Here is a 16,403-nt window from a genome sequence, read left to right on the forward strand (position 1 = left end):
GCAAAGTGAACTCTCTGTTTTCAAATTTATAGTAAAACTCTCAATTCTCTTACTGAAAATGGTTATTATTCTTAATTAACAAAGAACATTATTTGCTACAAGTCCGAAATAGGCCACACCAGGTTAGTTTGGCTGCTTTGGGCCACGGACAGCGTGATGGATAAGTGTATTCAAGAAGGCTGTAACCCCAAAATGACATTGGCTTTTGTACCTAGAAGTCCTTGTGGCGCTAAAGGGAGTTTAGCAATTTCCCCCAGCTTCATAGGGACTTATAAGAACCCTTTGATCATCTTATTACATGATAGATTTCAGAGGCCAGGCCTTTCCTGAGGCTCTTTGGTCAGCAGAATGTGCAGCTTAGCTCAAAATACTTTTGTATGATCTTCCCCTGCTCCCTCCAGCTACCGGGGACCAGAGGTGGGGATGGGGGCCAGGCTGGGAATGGGTACTGCTGCAGGCTGAGCTTACGGCTGCCTCCAGTTCCGGAGAGTACTGGAGACAGGCATAGAAAGGGACACTTGAATATCAATATTCAGTTTTGTATGTGGAGCATAGTCTCAGGAACCATCATGACATTTAAATAGTCTGTTCTGTGAAACATGAGGAGAAATGCAAATTTTTAAAACCCAAGAGACTTCAGTTGAGAAAGATACTCATAAGGCCTCGGAACCTTAAATTTGGTCTTGTTATATGGAAGAAGAGGTATGAGCTGGGGTGTTTCTTTTAAGGAACATTCATTCATTAGAAAAATGACTCTTTAAAAAAAAGTGTTTTTGTGGTTTTTTTTGCGGGGGGGGAGGCGGGGTGGTGATCCTGGAAACTAGAAACTCTATTGATTTGTAGAGAACGTGAATGAGCAGGTGAGCTTAAGACCAGAGCATTATTGGATTCTGGGAACTATTGATTGCAGGACTTCTGTACAGTGTTACAATTAGGGTTTCACTGGCAGGGGAAGTGTTTGGGTTGGTATTGGTTCTGTGCTAATGACAAAAATCCAGGGATTCCAATTCTGTCTGATGTAAAGCTTGAAATGTGAATGCCATTAGGGCATATATATCCATATACCCAAATCTAACCTATTTTTGTATCCATAAAATAAATTTAAAATATAAAAAGATACAAGATTATTTCTAAAAGTAAAGAAGCTGTTTTCTAAAATTCTTTAATTCTAGAGTATTTTAACTTATGATAATTTACTTATTGTGAATCTGAAAAGCGTATCTTTATTTCAAAAGTTGGACCAAACTACCCAACAAGTTTCTTTCAATGGTCTTACCTGTTTAGTCCATTTCCCCCTCCTACCTCTCTTTCCTCATCCATACCTTTATTATACCCCGCATTTTTTCATCACTTAAAAACTATATTTGCAGTGCTTACATTGTAGCAAGCATCATTCTTCTCACTCCATTCCGCCCGGGCCCTAAGGCACCAGTATCCTAATGTGCCTTTCTTACCACAGTCTGCTAGTCACATCCTAGCCTCCCCTCTAACATGTCTATGTGGATGGTAGTACTTCTGCCTGAGCTTCTCATTTCCTAGTAGAAAGCACACATTTTTGCCTTTCTTCTCTTTCGGCCTAAACTCCTCAGGATTCATAGAATAGAATTAAGTCTGAATAGACCTCAATTAGGTGAATTTGCAACATCTTACTTATTTGAAGTAATTAACTTAGCAAATATTATGAATTATTTATTTTTTAAAGAAAGTTCTTGGGTATGCCTACTCTGGTCTACCGTCAGCTCGCGCCCGGATAACTGCAGTGTGTGCTCTAAAATCCACCCTCTGCCCGCCACCCTCAGTCCATCCCACCACAGGCAGAGCGGTCTTTCTAACTTGCAAATATAATCACGTTACTCCCAAGCTTAATAGTTTCCCATTACCCATTATAATTAAATATCAAATCCACTTTGACCTAAAAGGGCTACAGTAATCAGACTCCAGCCCTACTGGTCTCATCTCTGTGTTTCTCCTTAAGATGCTCTGTGCTAGAGTCATCTTGGACTTCTTTCACTTTCTCCAACTCACCTGGTCTCTATACCCCAGGACCTGTGCACCTGTTGTTCCCTTTGCCCAGAATGTACTTTGGTGTCTGCTTCCTCCCTTCCCCCAGCCACTACCATTCAGGTGGCTTAACTCCTGGCCAGCGGCTGGGGCATTTCTGCCAGAAAGCCTCCTTGAGGCTGCAGAGTAGGTTGGTGCCCAGGTATGTGCTTCCATTGGACCCTGCAGCTTTTCCTTCACAGCACTGGGCACGTATTTGGCCACTTACTTTATTATTATCTACAGGAATTTGTTCAATGTCTGTCCTCCCCAAGAAACTGTTAACACCGTGAGAGCAGGGACCATGTCTGTCTCTGTCTATTCACAGTGTCCCCCAGAGCCTAGCAGAGTCTGGCATGCAGTAGGTTCTCAATACTGTGTAAATGACTGATATATAAGTTACTCATAAATTACATTAGAACCAATTTATATATCTGAGTTATATATAGAGTTATGTATATTTACCTTCAAATGCATACGTAAGATAATCTAATGATAGTATACAGTGGAGGTTCTTCCGGGTCTTGTTTTAAGGAATAAATAATAACCGTATATAACCACATACTAATAATGAGGCTTTACGTATTTGAGAGCAGTTTGCTTTTCTGAAAGGCAGTTTTAACTCTCCTCTTTAAAGTTGGGTTCACAGTAATAGTCTCCTTGGCAAATCATTTTCTTCTAGCTACTGTCAATGCTCTGTATCCATCAAATTATCAGAAATTCCCACTTACTGAACTCCTAAGTGTAGTTAATAATGCCACAATTTAAATTTTATTTTGGAAAATTTCAAGTGTATAAAAGTAGAAAGACTAGTATAATGGACATCCGTGTTCCCATAATGTACCTTTAATAGTTATCAACATATGGCCAGACTTGTTTCTTCTCTGCCCTCCCCCCACCTTCCTGTCCTCCCACCCCTGCTCACTGGTGGATTATTTTCAGCAAATCTAAGATATCATGTTGTTTCATCCAGAATATTTTAATAAGTACCCTCTAAGATAAGGAGTCTTAAAAAAATAGCCACAATACCAATATCACACCTAAAAATTAATAACAATTCCTTAGTGTTGTCAAATATCCAAATGTTGAAATTTCTCTTGTTTTTCTTCTTTTTTAAACTGCGAGTTTCTACAAATCAGGATTTACTTTTTACTTCCTTTTTTTTCTAGTTTTTTATCTTGCTCTTTATATGTTTTTTAAAAGGGTTATTTTTCTTACAGAATTCCCACACTCTGGATTTTGCTCATTTCACCCTCATAGCATTCTTTAAAATATTCCTCTTTTCCTTAAATGTCTTATATACTGGTGGTTAGATCAAGAAGCTGGATAAGATTTAGGCTCATTTATTTTAAAGCAAGGAAAAAAAAATGGTCCATCTTACATTCTACCTAATTCCTGAGCACTATGCTCGAAACTACAAGATCATAAAAAAAAAAATAAAAAGTCAGCAAAAGTGTCACAATCTAAAGGAGACCAAGGAGACATGATGACTAAATGTAATGTGGTATCCTGGATGGGATCCTGGAAGAGGGAGAAAAAAAGTACAATAAGTAAAAACTAAGAAAATCTGAATAAAGTATGAATTTGAATTAATAACAGTGTATCAATATTGGCTCATAAATTGTGAAAAATATGCCATACTCATGTAAGATGGCAACAATACAGGAAATTTGGTTTAGGATGCATGAAAACTCTATTATTTTCATATTTTTCCTGTAAATAGAAAATTATTATAAAATGAAAGGTTTTCACAAAGTTATCTGTTCTCTCACTCACCCCTTCCCCAGTTTTAAAGAACAGACATCCGTGGTTGCTAAAGACATGAATCATAAAAGAACTATTCTTATTAACAAAGTGAATTCCTGCTCAGAGAAGCCATGGGTTTGACTGAAAACTCAGAATTTGGGTTTCCTTGTCTATTAAACTGAAATAGAGAATCTTAAGCATCTCTTACAAATAAAGTGTTAAACGGAGTAAATATTAGTTTTAGCTAAGTATCTCTTTTCCTTGTATTTCTCAAGAAAATCTAATTGTACTATCCACCTGAGCCACACACGTCAGAATTCTCCTTATGCAATTGTATGAAATAAAAATACAATCCTTATAAGTTGTTAAAAAAAAATAGGGGTCCATCTTTACCCTCACTGATTTAGATGCTACTTTTACTAAATTTCTATATTAATGCCATCATTTTAGATTCTAAAGAAATAAAGAAAAATCACTTGAGTTTAATTCCTAATAAGCTAAACTATTGAATACCAATTTTTTGAATGACAATTTTGCTTCACTTTAACATTTTTTTTTCTCTCAGATTTGGCAAGAGGAAAAATACATATTTGCTGTTTGTTTTTATAATCCCTGAAAATTTTAAAGGTATGTGCTATTGAATATATTACTTGTTTTTTCCTCCAAATAGAAACCATAGGTCAATATTTAATACAAAGATGCTTAGGTTGTATTTCAGGGCACGGAGCTGATATTACTTTAACTGAACCACTGACAGTGGAGAAACTGAGTATTGTGGTAAAATACTGGAAAACATATTTCTCAAATACCGGTGAGTGAAAAACCAATTTCCAAAAGTTTGAAAAATTCTGATTAAAATACTACAAAAACTGTATTTATACCTTTTAAAGTTGGGTTTCCACTTAAGCCTTTTATTTGCAAAGGATTAACGGTTGCTGTGTGTACTATAAAGAACAAGTAATTCTTATTAATCACAGTCTGAGGAAAACAAGTGTGAAGAAATGGAAGCTTGTTCTCTACTTGGGAAGAAAAAATTTATGTCTTATGGGGATTAAAATGTGTCATACAAGAACCAGTACAGTGTTGTAGTAGACATAGGGGTTATTTTCCGATAGTGAGATTGTTACTTTGTTTTTGGTAGCCTAATGATTGCCATCATGTCTTAGTCATCAAAGTGGAATTAATCCTGCTGTGTCCTTGTATGATTATCTAAAAGCCAAGGCCACTGACCTTGACCCTGTCATACTTTGTGCTGTGCAGAACACTTGCTTATAAATTATTTTACTTCTTTAAGTTAATAGAGTGGTTATCCTTTCACTTTTACATCTTTTAGACATAGATAATGTCTGTGCTTCAATTAGACCTAACATGTCTAAACTCTTCACCTCTTCTGTATTATGTGTATTGCCAGCATCTAAACACTTAAGCTAATTAAATTAGCTTTAATTTGTCTTGTGAAAGGACAGGCTCCAATTTCTGAAATTAAATTCTACTGGAATCATTGTTGGTCAATGACTATTTATGGTTTTTCTAGGCCTGGATTACTAGCTAGGAAATATTTTAAAAATAAGGTGATATTTTTCTGAAAATGGGCCTGAAGACACTTTCAGGATTATCCTGTAGAAGCTCACACTTCAGATGATACAGGATTCAGTACACCCCTCCTTTTTTTATGTTCTTTTTTAATATGCAGGAAAGATTAGTAAGTCCGTTTTGTAACATTCCATTGGCTCCCAGCCCCTGCAGTTTCGGAGTTCTTCCTGGAATGGCTCACCGTGGTGACCAAGTTCTTTCTGCAAACTCTTCTTATTTGAGTCTCGGTAGAAATAGAGCAGCTGCTCATCACCACCTGTCTAGCACCCTTCCTATTGGTCATAACCACGTCTGTTTCCAGTCGTCTCATCTTTGCTCCGAGGATGAGCAGCTGCAAGAAAACAAAGCTACACTCCCCAAACCAAAACATCTTCAATAAAACTATCAGATGCCATATTTTGACAATGCAGCTGCTTACTGAAGACTCATACATATTTTCTGTCTCATACTATTTATCTATAAATAAGAACTTAGGTCAACTTAGTTGCATGTGGTTTAAGCAAACCAGTCACTAAGTTTCCAGAATCCAGTTGAAAGAGGATGTCCTGGGATTAACAGTATGTAGTCTTTTAATTTTGCTTTCTAACCTGGGTGGCTTCATGCTTCACAGGCTGAAATCTATAAATTGTTTTCTATTTTCAGGATACTGCTTTGTAAAATCTATTGAGTAAAATGTGACAACTGCTGTTGATTAGGGTGTGCATGTGTGATGAACATCAACAGCACCACTGATTTTTGAATTAAAATCATCCCCCTTTTAAAACTTTCAGTTAAGAATGAAAATTCTATGAAGCCTGAGCAATCTGGATTGCCCCTGCAGAAGTCCACCAGTGAACACCTGGGATATTTTTCTACTGATCTATTTGCTTGGTTAGTTGTTTTTTTGTTTTTTTGACTTTTTCAAAAGAGCGATTTTTACTGTGTACATTTCATTAAGAGATTTATGGAGAACTTAATGATTGTGGAACACTAGCTCAAGTGCTGGGGGTGATGTAAAAGACAGAAGAGGCTATTTTCTGGAAGAGGGATGATGCAACTTTTCCTGTGTTTCAGAATCCTGAGCTGGGACGAGGGGTACACGTTACAAAGTACTCAGTGCAATATCAGGAAGCACTTCGTGGCAATCATAGTTGTCCACAGGGAGCAGGGTGAATTGTAAGGTAGTAAGTTCCCCGTTACTGGATGTGTTAAAGTAGAGTCTGGATTATCACTAATCAAAGTTAAATGATAGAAGTGGTGTTCAAACTTTCTTCACACAGTAGACTCTTTTCTTCAAACAAAAATTTTACATAAACTCCAATATTTAAACAGATAAGAGCAGCCTCGGCTATTACCCACCTACCACTATTATTCTCCCTGATCTTTTTTGAACTCATTAACCTATCCCCCCAATTATTGAAAATAACCTTTAAAAAGTTCTCTCTTTCCATCTGTGTTTCTCTGTATCAGAGATAGCATTCAAACCTGCATTGTATAGGCGGTTGAACTGGCGGTCAGACCCTTCTAACGCTAGCATTGTGTGCTTATAGAAGCTGAGTTTTCGTGAATTTTTTTCCTTCACTTTAAACTGACTTCCAAGGAGGTTTCAAATAGAGCATAAGGCTACAAACAATAGACATAACTACTGAGGACATGGGTGGTGATCGTGGAAATTGTGAGTCAGTCACTATTGGAATTTGTAGTATGTGACCGTCTACTATTTGTAGAAATGCGACCGTCTACTATTTTAAACAAGGAGGAGACTTGGCAACCAATAAGTGTGGTTAAACCAAAGATGCACTCACTTAAGCAGTGCAGAGATAGCGCCAGCTTTCTTGATTTTATTTAATGTTTTAACCTCAAAGAGATTTAGTGTGTTAAACCTTAACTGGAATATGAGGTTGGGAAAGGTTTTTGGAAGGCTTTGTGATATTCTTGTATTACTTGCAACTGCTTTTTGAGCCCCACTCATCTTGAATCTTTGTTTTTCCTCAGAATCCTAGTACTAAAAAGTGAACTTTCACACCAATTTATGTCCCTTGGGATAAAAAGAAATTAGTTTGTAAGTTTCTTAGGGAAATTAAAAAAAAAATTCAATCAAATCAGTCAATCAAAATGCCTGAAAAAGTTCTAGAAGAATGGTAGAGCTAGAAACTGTCTGTTAATTGACAGATTTTGATATGGAAGTAACCTACCCTTTTCCTACAACTTGGCGTAGTGTACTTGGGCCCTTTTATCCTTTTTTCTTTTTTCCTGTAATGCACCTGTAGATAAGTTGTATGATTTGGGATAGCTGTAATCAGTGAGGTTGGATTATTTTAAGCCTGCTTGTATCTGTTTATGAGTATATTTTAGAATTTTGATCAGTCATTGAATTTATGATGATCTTGATAATAAATTCTTTTGAAATTTTGAAATAAAATATTCTGCACCAAACATGTAAGGTAAAGTGATTTGATATTTACTGCATCTTTGTATGAAGCAAGAGACTTACAGAAGCACACCTTGACTCGTGTACCGGTGCTTATTGTTTAATATTGCCTGACAATTTTCCCCTTAAATGTATAGTATGATTTTTTCTTCTTTCTAGCTCTGACTCTCTAAGAAATGACATTGGGCTTCAACTAAACACTCCGTTGTCTGATTTCGGGAAAAGCAAGAAGATTTCTGTTCTTCATTCAAGCAAGGAAAAGCTGAGAAGGTGAATTTTGATACAGCTCTTTTTAGCATTACGTGTTGGTAGGAAGAAATTGCTTTCATGAATTTCATAATTTTTTGTAATATTGTTAAAAGTCTGTGTGAAACTGGTATATCTGGCAGCTAAATACATGCCATTCATTCAGTCACTTAGTCACTCAACAGGTAGCTGTGAGTATCTACTGTGTGCCAGAATATGATTGGAGAGACCTGCGATAAAAAATAAATCCTCGCCTTCAAGGGATCTTAGTTTAGTGCTCAGACAGACTTCTAAATAAGCAACTATTAAATAGAAATCTGTGTTTTAATACATGTCACAATAGAGAGGAACATACAGCACACTAGGAACGTTACCTACAACAGAATGAAGGGGCAGGGATGGCTTTCTTGAGAAGGTGAGAGAGAAATTGAGTTTGAAACCAAAAGTTACTATTAATTTGGTTTAGAAATCAGCAAGGGATGTTTTACATGGTGGGAGTAGCAGGTACAGAGGCTGGCATTATGAGAAAGTACGGTGAATTTATAGAACTGGAAGTATTTTCACATGGTTGGCCTTCCACAAGTGGAAGGAGGCAAGAGATAAGAAGTTGTAGGTAAGGACTGGTTGTGTCATGTTAAGAAATTTGAAGTTAACCCAAACTGCTGGGGAGGCACTAAAGGATTTTAGCAAAGGAGTGATATAAGATTTATACCTTAGAATGAACAATCTAGGAGAACATTAGAAAGTGAGTTGAATCTGGAAGCCAGAGGAGTCTGTAGTAAGAAAAGATGAAATCTTGAACTGTGGTGTTAGAAATGGGATAGGAAGGAATAAGCCAATTTTATGCGTATTAAGTAGGTAGAATCAGTATGAGCATGGCTGAAGGAGGAGTCAAGTGTAACTGTCAAGTATCAACTGAGTAGGAAGTCCAGTGGAATGGCAGTCTGGCAGTGGGAGGTAATGTTTGCTCTTGTTGAGTTTGAATACCTCCTGTTTTAAATGGAGCTAGCTGTCCAGTAGGGAGTTGGCCCTTAGGTTCTAGAGAAAGATTTAGGCTGGAAATATAGACTCAGAGCCATCAGGATGCAGCATCTGTTTGAAGCATGGATGTAGGATGGATGGATACGATGACTTTGAAAAGCATGGAGGGAAGAGACAAGTGGAGAAGAGACCGTTGGCGAAAAATTTCAATATTTAAGGCATAGGCAGCTGAAAAGAGATCACGGGAAAAAGAGTTACTAGGAAGATAAGAAGAAAAGCAAGAGGGAGTGGTATTGAGGAGACCAGGGGAGAAGAGAGTCTGGGATTATCACGTGACACAGAGGTCAAGTAAGGTAAGAGCTGATAATTCACTAGTGGGCAAAACCTAAAAGTCATCGATCTTGGCAAAAATAATTTTATTGGCATGGTTAGGGAAGAGACACCATTACAGAAAGATGGAGAAGGAAAGGTGGGTGCACAGATGAAAGAAAAAATAAAGGGTATTTAGGGTAAAATGAGAAATTTTGATAACGCTGGGCCAGACTTGAATATGTTTATATTTGTATTCCAAAGAAAGTAGCTAGAAGAGAGACAAAGATCTTGAAGATATTCCTATTCTGGTTATGTGTAGTTGTGTTAAAAAAAGGAAGGAGAGAGGGAGGGAAGGAGGGAGGGAGGGAGGGAGGGAGGGAGGGAAGGAAGGAAGGAAGGAAGGAAGGAAGGAAGGAAGGAAGGAAGGAAGGAAGGAAGGAAGGAAGGAAACTGAAATTTGTTGGCTTGAGATGTGGTTTTATGGGTTAACAGTTTGAACAGGGCTCAGCTAGGCAGTTCTCTTGCCTACATGACATTAACTGGGGTCGCTTGTTAGTGTTTATTCAGCTGGTGGTTGATCTAGTCTGGAAGGCCCAAGGCATGACCAGTGCCCTCAACTGAAGCTTCCCCAGCATGGTAGTCTCAGGGTTACCGACTTCCTATGTGGCAGCCCAGGGCTCCTAGAGGGAGTGTTCCAAGACGCAGGAAGAGGAAGCTGCCCATATCTCTCTGAAGGCCTGGGACTGGAAGCTGGACCAGCACGACTTCTGCCATATTCTGTTGGTTAAAACAGTCACAGAGCTGAGCCAGATCTAAGGGAAGGGTGCATAGATCCCACCCCTCAGTAAGAGGAATGTCAAAGAATTTTAATCCCCTATAGCTGGTAAGGGGATTGCTGATGGATTTAGCATCCCTGAGGAGTCAGAAGGCTGTGGAACCAAGTGAAAGAAACCTTTTCTACCGAAAACGGAGGGAAGGAGCCAAGAGGAAGTGTAGGTAAAGATGAGTCTTTTGATGGGGGCCAGATAGGAGGAGGGAACTGAGCAAGTTCTGCCAAATGGCTTCCATTATCTGTTGAAGATGAGTGGGAAGATGGAAGGGTTTGGGGCTTGATAAAATGGGCCAATGGATGGGAGAGTCTAGTCCATCTTCACTCACATGTCCGCTGCCTTGGCCAAGTAAAAACTTAGGGCCTGCTGGCCAGTGCTGCCCTGTAGAGTTCACTGATCTGCAGTGAAATGAGAAAAGTACAGTGTGATGTGTATTTTTAAAGCTATATATTGCATAATTTATATTCTAAGATTGTGTTTGCCATACTTCTTTTGGTGTTAAAACTGTGGTAATATTAGTACATGATAACGACGAAATGATATCGGGAGATGGTACCTGTCTTTCACTGTTTTTCATGTCCAGATCTAATGTTGGCAATCCTTTATGGGTCCCCCAAAGTTCTTTGTTTTATTTTTTAATTTTGATGGTTGATGAAAACTAACATTGGAGAACGACTCATCTAGTAGACTAAAATTACACTTTGGGGGGGTGTCCGTTTTTGTGGCTTTATTTAAAGGGCTAAAACTCTTTGTTTCCCAAAAATAAAAGCTGTAACCAGGACCCTCTCTGTTTCCCTGTAGAGATTTGCTTGAGAGGTACCAGAAAGTACACAATCCATCATTAATAATATTTTGCCTTTTCCTCCTCTTAACCCTTCTGATTATGCCCATGAATCTTCAAATAGGCGCTTCTAGTCTATTTCCTTTCTTTCTCCTCCTGCCAATCAGCTGCTTTACATATGGTTTTGTCTTTTTTGTTGTGTTTTGCTTTGTTTTGTTGTAAAGCAACATAGGGTAACTTGATGTTTTTTAATGTTAAGGAAATAATGGTCCCAGCCGATGGTTGTGAATATTTGCGTTTGGGAATTTCTTTTTAAAACATCTCTGTTTTCTTTATCAGAACAGATTAATAAAAATTAGCTACATAATGTAATATTCTTGGTGAAATCCCTTTCATTACTCATGTTTTAGAAACATAAATATGTATGTCTTTATCTTGGTAAGGTGCATGCTTTTCAAAGTGATGCCATCATTTTGTTTATGTGTCCATGAGTCCAAATGACGGTGGTTTAGTCATTTTTAGGATGTCTTTTCACTTGAAAAGAAGTGAAACTAAGTTTTCCATAGTATAAACTATGACAAATGAAAGCTTTTCCAGGACTGGTCAAGTCTTAGATATTCAAGGAAGGTGGAACAGGACGTTTTCAGAGGGTCCCAACATATCTGACTGAGAGACTGCGCTCTGTGAGTTTTTGTTTGCTTGAGACACATTTGTCAAGAGCAGAGGCCCAAGGACTTGGTTTGGACCAAGACTTTTGGTTTCAGATCTCTTTCAGCCTCTTACAATGACTGTCACCTGGGGACAAATGAAACCAGGTTGATTCTTTCCTGGTTTATGTGGATTGGGTCATAACCGATCTGGTTTCTGTGCTAGATTACAAAGACAAAATGCACCCTGACCTGTTGCCTACTGCTGTCCCATACACCAAGGGCAAAGGAAAATACAGGACCACGTGGAGCCTCTGCAGCCTGTTTTCCTGCTCCTGAGCCAACGCTAACTTCCTTCCAAAAGTTTCACTAAGTAGTTCCTCCTCCTCGTTCTTTTCTTCTAATTTTTTGTTTTGTTTTTAAAACATTGTACCATAATTAATACACAATGAAATCTTAAGTGTATGGTTTTTCTTTAATTTCCTTTGGTTAAGTGTTCATTTTTTCTCCATCTTCTTATTGGGTTTTTCTGTCTGGGTTTTTTCTTCTATTGATTTTTAGAAATTTATTAGATATTCTGGATACTAGCCTTTTGCCAAATATTTATATTGCAAATATCTTCTCTCAGACTGTGTGCTGACATACACATATTTTTAGCTAATACATAAGAATTGGATGAAATTCTGCTCTTAGAGGTCACTTTGACTTATGCCCAATAGGATGACACTTCACTCATGTATTTGCTCCACGGCCACTGAAGGACACAGGTCCTGTACTCCCCAGCCCTGCCCGAGCCTCAAGTTCCTAATCTTGATGTTAGAGCCAGAAAGATTCCAGAAGCAATGAAGAAGGCTAGATCCATACTGTTTGCTAATACCATTCAGAGTCTCAGCAATATTAGGGAATTTAGGATACAGAGTTACATTTACTAGACATCAGAAAAGCAGATTGTGAGAGATAAGTTGCATGTGTTTGGTGAGTTTTGAAGAGATGGTTTGTTCCAAGAAGAGGGGTACATTATACTACTCAGGGCTTCCCCATGTGGCCCAGCTGGCATGAGGTGCCCCTCCTGCTGGGAACTGTGAATAACCATTTTTTTAATGGCAGTCATTTCCTGATCTGTTGGTTTCACCATAATTGAATATTAATACAACGTACATTTTAAACCACCTTGTACTCTTTCCTGGTCTATCCTTTCCTCTCCCCCAGAGGCTGCCACTGTTCTGACTTCCATCACCATAGATTTCTTTTGCTAGTTCTAAAACTGTATAAATGGAATCATCAATATATACACTTATGTCTGGCTTCTTTCACACAGCAAATGTTTTGAGATTCATTAATGTTGTTATGTGTATCAAGCGTTTGTTCCTTTTTATTGTTGAGGAGTATTCCATTGTGTAAACAGACCCCACTGTATGTGGTTAATCATTCTCTGGGTCTTGTCTATTAAGAAGAAGCTGCTGTGAACATTCTTTTATGTATGTTTCGTGAATCTAAATTTCCATTTCTCTCGAGTACATACCTAGAAATTGAATTGCATATCATAGGATGGATGGATGTTTCTCTTTTTAGGAGACTTCCAAACAGATTTCCAAGACGTAGCACCATTTACACTCCCACCAGCAATGTATGAGAGTGCCGGTTGCTCCGTATCCTCACCAGTGTTTGGTCTTGTTTGCCTTTTTCATCTTAGTCATTCTAGTGGTTGTGGAGTGTAATCTAATTGTGATTTTAAATTCGAATTTTCCTGATGACACCTTCTCATGTGCTTTTGGCCATTTGTGTATCTTCTTTTATGAACAGTCTATTCAGGTCGTGTGCTCATTAAAAAAATACTTGGTTGCTTGTGTTTTTATTATTGAGTTCTATGAGTTCTTTAATTTTCTGGATTCAAATCCTTTGCCACATTATGTGTTGAAATATTTTATTCCAGAAAAGAAAATTTTCCTTTTTATTTTAAAGGCTTCAGATTATTTTATACTACAAAAATATGTATACAATATTACATTAGTTTCACATAGCGATTCGACATTTATATATCTTACATTGTGGCTCACTATTTATTTTTGTAACAGTGTCTTTTGAGCAGAAGTTTTGTGTTTCTTTTTTAAATTTTGATGAAATTCAATTTATCAGTATTTAAAAATATGTATCATGCTCTCCCTATCCTGTCTTAGAAATCGTTGCCTACCATCAAGTTGTGATATGTCCCTGTCTTGTCTACAAGAAGCTTTATAGTTCTAGCCTTTATGATTATTTTAATCATCATATATATAAATATAAATATATATGTATATATACACATATATATGTGTGTGTGTATATATATATATATATATAATGAAGTAAGTGTTGAGGATTTTTTTTTTCTTTTTCAGATGGATAGTTTCAAGATTTTGTTGCAAAAACTTTCTATTCTGCAGTGAATAATTGCTATGGTACTTTCATAAAAATCAATTACCATATAATTATCAGTGTATTTCTGGATTCCCTGTTCCACTCCACTGATCTATGTATCTATTCTACTCCGATATTATGGTGTTATTTTTATTGTAGCTTTACAATAAGTTGTGAAATAAGATAAAGTCTGATTTGTTCTTCACTTTCAAATTGTCTTGGCTATTAAAGGTACTTTAACTTTTCAAGTAAATTTTAAAATAAGCTTGTTGATTTCTTTTTTAAAAGTCATGCTAGAATATTGATTAGGATTGTTGTAAATCAATAGATCTAGTTTGTGGGAAAATTAATATTGAACAATATTGATTTTTCCCATTCATCTCTCCATTTTTTAAAGGTCTTCTTTAATTTATTTCAGCAATGTTTTGTAGTTTAAGATACTTTAGCTGCATCTCATAAATTTTGATATATTTTCACTATCGTTCACTTCAAAATATTTTTCTTATATCCCTTGGGATTTTTCTTTGACCAATGATTATTTAAAAGTGTGTAACGAACATTTGGAAATTTTTCACTTATTAGCTTATAATTTAATTACAGTTGTCAACTGGCAAAATACTCTGTAAGGTTTTTTGGCTTTTTTTTGATATTTTCTGAGATTTGTTTTATAGCCCAAAGTATGGTCTCCCTTGATGAATATTTTATATGTACTTGAAAGAATGTATTTACTGTTTGGGGGTATAGTATTCTATAAATATTAATTAGGTAGAATTGGTTGGTAGTGTTTTTCATATATTCTGTATCCTTATTGATTTTTTTGAGTGTTAAAATCTTCAGTGATTAACCATAAATTGGTCTTTTTTGCAATTTATTCCTGTGGATTTTTGCTTCATGAATTTTGAAACTCTGTTGTGAGGTGCCTGTCTTCTTAATGAATTGAGCATTTATCATTTTGTAATGATAAATGCTAATTTACCTATGCTAATGATTTCTGTCTTAAAATCTACTTTGATATTAATATATCTTTCCTGTGATTAATCTTTGCATGGTTTTCTTGTAACCTAATATGTGTTTACATTTTAAAAGTATTTTATATAAATAGCGTATAGTTTAATCTTATTTTTATTTGCATATTCTGACGATATCTGCTGTTCAATTGGAGTGTTTAGTCTATTTACATATGACTACTGTTAAGTTTGATTTTAGGTCCATGATTTTGTTTTCATTTAGTCTAACCTATTGTCTTTTTACTTTTTCTCATTGTCTGCCTTCTTTTGGATTAATCAAGTATGTTTTAGCGTTTCTTTTTATCTCCTCTATTGGCTTTTTAGCTAGAACTATTTTTTTTAAAGGTTGTTCTAGGGTTATAATATGCGTTCTTATCATAGTTTACTTTGAATTGACATTATAACACATAATATACAACAGTGTATTTTTGCTTATCCTGTCCTATTTTTTTGTTATTGTTGTTATGCATTTTACTTTTACATATGTTATCAATTTCATGTTATTTGTTTTGCTTTAAATCATATTTCCATTAGGTATTATTTCCCAAAAGCAAATTGTAAAATAAAGACATTTTTTACATAAAAGACAACTTAGAGATTTTTGATACCAGCAGACCTGCAGGATAAAAAAGTTAAAAGAAATTCTTTAGGCTAAAGGGAAATGATAACAAATGGAAACTTGGATTTCCAGGAAGGGCTGAATAGCATCAGAAATGATAAATATGTGAGCAAATATTAGAAAAGAAACCTTTTTCCTACTTAAAATGCTTCAGATTATTTTTTACTAAGTATAGTTGGTATATAACATTATATTAGTTTCACATGTATAATACAGTGATTCAACATTTATATATCTTACAATTTGTTTACCACACTTAGTCTAGTAATCATCTGTCACTGTGCAAACTTACCACAATATTATTGACTATGAGGTGTGACAATTAAGTTCGTGAACTTGCCACCATGAGTTTACATTGGCAGCACTGTACAAATAGCTCAGTAAGGTTTCATAAACTCGGTATATCAGTGTCTCACAGCTGTGTTTGTGTCAATATGTGGTGGTGTCTTGCTGAGTGGCGTTCCTTATTGTTGCGTGTTTTTGTGTGCCGTTGCGAGAATGTCTGAGCTTGAATTAGAGCAACGAACAAACATTAAATTTCTTGTTAAACTTGGCAAGAGTGGAAGTGAAATGAGGTTCAAGTTTATGGGGATAATGCCATGAAGAAAACGGCACTGTACATATGGATTTCTGAGGGGAGAGAACGCGTCACTGATGAAGAGAGGTCAGGGCAGCCAGTAATGAGCAGAGCTGATGAAAACATTGCAAAAATTCATCGGATTGTGCATCAAGATCGTCGGCTGACTGTGAGAAGCATAGCAGACCAAGTAAACATTGATAGAGAAACAGTTAGG

General features: G+C 36.5%; 1 protein-coding gene across 3 annotated transcripts in view; it reads left to right on the forward strand.

Annotated features, from left to right (window-relative positions):
• SOHLH2 (spermatogenesis and oogenesis specific basic helix-loop-helix 2) overlaps positions 1–16,403 on the forward strand; it is a 49,158-nt gene that overhangs the window by 17,509 nt on the left and 15,246 nt on the right. For all 3 annotated transcript variants that reach the window (XM_033103736.1, XM_033103738.1, XM_033103737.1), the window contains exons 3-6: positions 4,352–4,413; positions 4,493–4,597; positions 6,150–6,249; positions 7,949–8,059. In XM_033103736.1, coding sequence (XP_032959627.1) covers positions 4,352–4,413; positions 4,493–4,597; positions 6,150–6,249; positions 7,949–8,059 — 378 coding nt within the window. The remainder of the gene's footprint in view (positions 1–4,351; positions 4,414–4,492; positions 4,598–6,149; positions 6,250–7,948; positions 8,060–16,403) is intronic.

The sequence above is a fragment of the Rhinolophus ferrumequinum genome, chromosome 4 (genome assembly GCF_004115265.2).
Source record: "Rhinolophus ferrumequinum isolate MPI-CBG mRhiFer1 chromosome 4, mRhiFer1_v1.p, whole genome shotgun sequence".
NCBI lineage: Eukaryota > Metazoa > Chordata > Mammalia > Chiroptera > Rhinolophidae > Rhinolophus > Rhinolophus ferrumequinum.